The sequence below is a fragment of the Otolemur garnettii genome, unplaced genomic scaffold (assembly GCF_000181295.1).
Source record: "Otolemur garnettii isolate 467f Iridium unplaced genomic scaffold, OtoGar3 scaffold00001, whole genome shotgun sequence".
In the NCBI taxonomy this organism is placed as follows: domain Eukaryota; kingdom Metazoa; phylum Chordata; class Mammalia; order Primates; family Galagidae; genus Otolemur; species Otolemur garnettii.
The window spans coordinates 46,928,942-46,930,721 of NW_003852396.1; the positions used below are offsets into that span (position 1 = coordinate 46,928,942).

The window sequence follows — 1,780 nt, forward strand, 5'->3', positions numbered from 1 at the left end:
CTAAAAATAGAAAAACTAGCCAGGCATTGTGTCAGGTGCCTATAGTCCCAGTTATTCAGGAGACTAAGGCAAGAGGATTGCATGAAACCAAGAGTTTGAGGTTGCTGTGAGCTATGACACCAGAGCACTCTACCAAGGTAACAAAGTGAGACTCTGTCTCAAAAAAAAAAAAAAAAAAAAGAAATGCTGGTGAAATTTTAACAGCCTTCTAAACAAGTAACTGAGCCCCAAGAAAATATGGAAAATGCCAAAGTACAAAAAGAAAAAAAGAGAGAGGAAATAAAACCATTTTGGCAAAGGTGAAATGATCAGAGGAAGAAACAAAGGAGGAGTTGCTAGTCTAATAACCAAGGGGAACAGTTGTTTACAGCCACGAGGAGATAGGAAATGGGTATCAACCGAAAAATAAAAGAGCTGGAACTGAGATCCACTCACAAAAAGCAAAAAAAGCTGGACTATTATCAATAAAATGGTGGTAGTAAATCTACTCACCAGCAGAGATAATAAGCAGCTTATCTGTCTTAGCCTAGGCCCTGAAATACGAGTTTAATTTTACACTGATTATGTGAGAATCCCTGGGATTAAGGGTTAGGGGGAAGAAATATGGTAAGTACACATTTGTGATGTGTTCCGCAATGTGGCAGAATGCACCAAGACTGCCAAACCCTCATTTTCTACAGTAGGTACCTCAACTCCATGTTAGTCAACAGAAAAAATGTTATACCTGTTTACAAAAGAGAAACAATGCCCTATCGAAAGAAACCAAAGTCTGCAAATATGCTCTCCTCACCGCTGATCTTCAGGCCTTGATTTCACCAGACTGTCTAGATAGGCCAAAAATTGAGCAGGATGATGATGACAAAGTTGCATGACATCTGATGGCAAAATGGATGGGTAAAACCTTATTAAGGATCGAAGGGCAGATTCCCCAAACTTCTCATACAACCTGCATTTAAAAGCACGACATTTTAGTCTCCAACTGTAGGAAGATAATATAACTTGGTTACATTAAGAAATGAAAACAAGCATACTAAAATGAAACTTCCTGAATGCAAATGAATAAAATTTGAGACTATGTCACAAAAAATGCATGTGCTTTATTTCTTATAAACAGCATATAAGACAACCTACCGATCAGCATAAGCAATCAACAAAGGACTGTCAAAAGGAACTGAGTCATCTAATAACTTTAATCTTGTTGGTAGGTCTCCTTCTTCCATCTCCATATACGTAGGATTAGAACTTGCCATTTCTGAAATATAAAACATATCCTTCCCTTCATTTCTTAGCCTTAAATATTCAATTCATGAACATATTCATTGATCCTGTGGGCATCACTATGTGCAAGGCCCAACATTTAAGCATTGTAAGAAACACAAAAGAATAAGAGGCAGTCTTTAAGAATCTTAAAATCAAATTGGGAGGGAGGTAAAGCACACTGAAAGTTTTAAACAAGACAAAGAATAAATAAACATCGGTGACTATAACCCTTGACATGAATGTATGGGGTTTATCTGTATCTTTTATGCCACCTATACATACATCACAAGCTAATATATCTACCATCTATGCCAAATTGCTCAGTTTTTTCTAGAATTAACACCCTACTCCATCTTTTAGAATCAAATTAATTAAACTCAATAAAATACAGTTTGAAATATTTGACCGTTTTTTTAAAATATCAGTGTAGCAAATATGCTTCCTCTGATAGAAGATGTGACTTTTGGCTCGGCGCCTGTGGCTCAAGCAGCTAAGGCGCCAGCCACATACACCTAAGGTG

At 37.0% G+C, this 1,780-nt stretch overlaps 1 protein-coding gene across 1 annotated transcript in view; it reads right to left on the reverse strand.

The window, feature by feature from the left end:
• The window catches only part of HPS5 (HPS5, biogenesis of lysosomal organelles complex 2 subunit 2), a 44,519-nt gene that overhangs the window by 10,687 nt on the left and 32,052 nt on the right, over window positions 1-1,780 (reverse strand). Inside the window, exons 17-18 of the mRNA XM_012811399.2 lie at window positions 1,132-1,252; window positions 791-946 (exon numbers count right to left, since the gene is read on the reverse strand). Of these exons, the coding sequence (XP_012666853.1) occupies window positions 791-946; window positions 1,132-1,252 (277 nt within the window). The remainder of the gene's footprint in view (window positions 1-790; window positions 947-1,131; window positions 1,253-1,780) is intronic.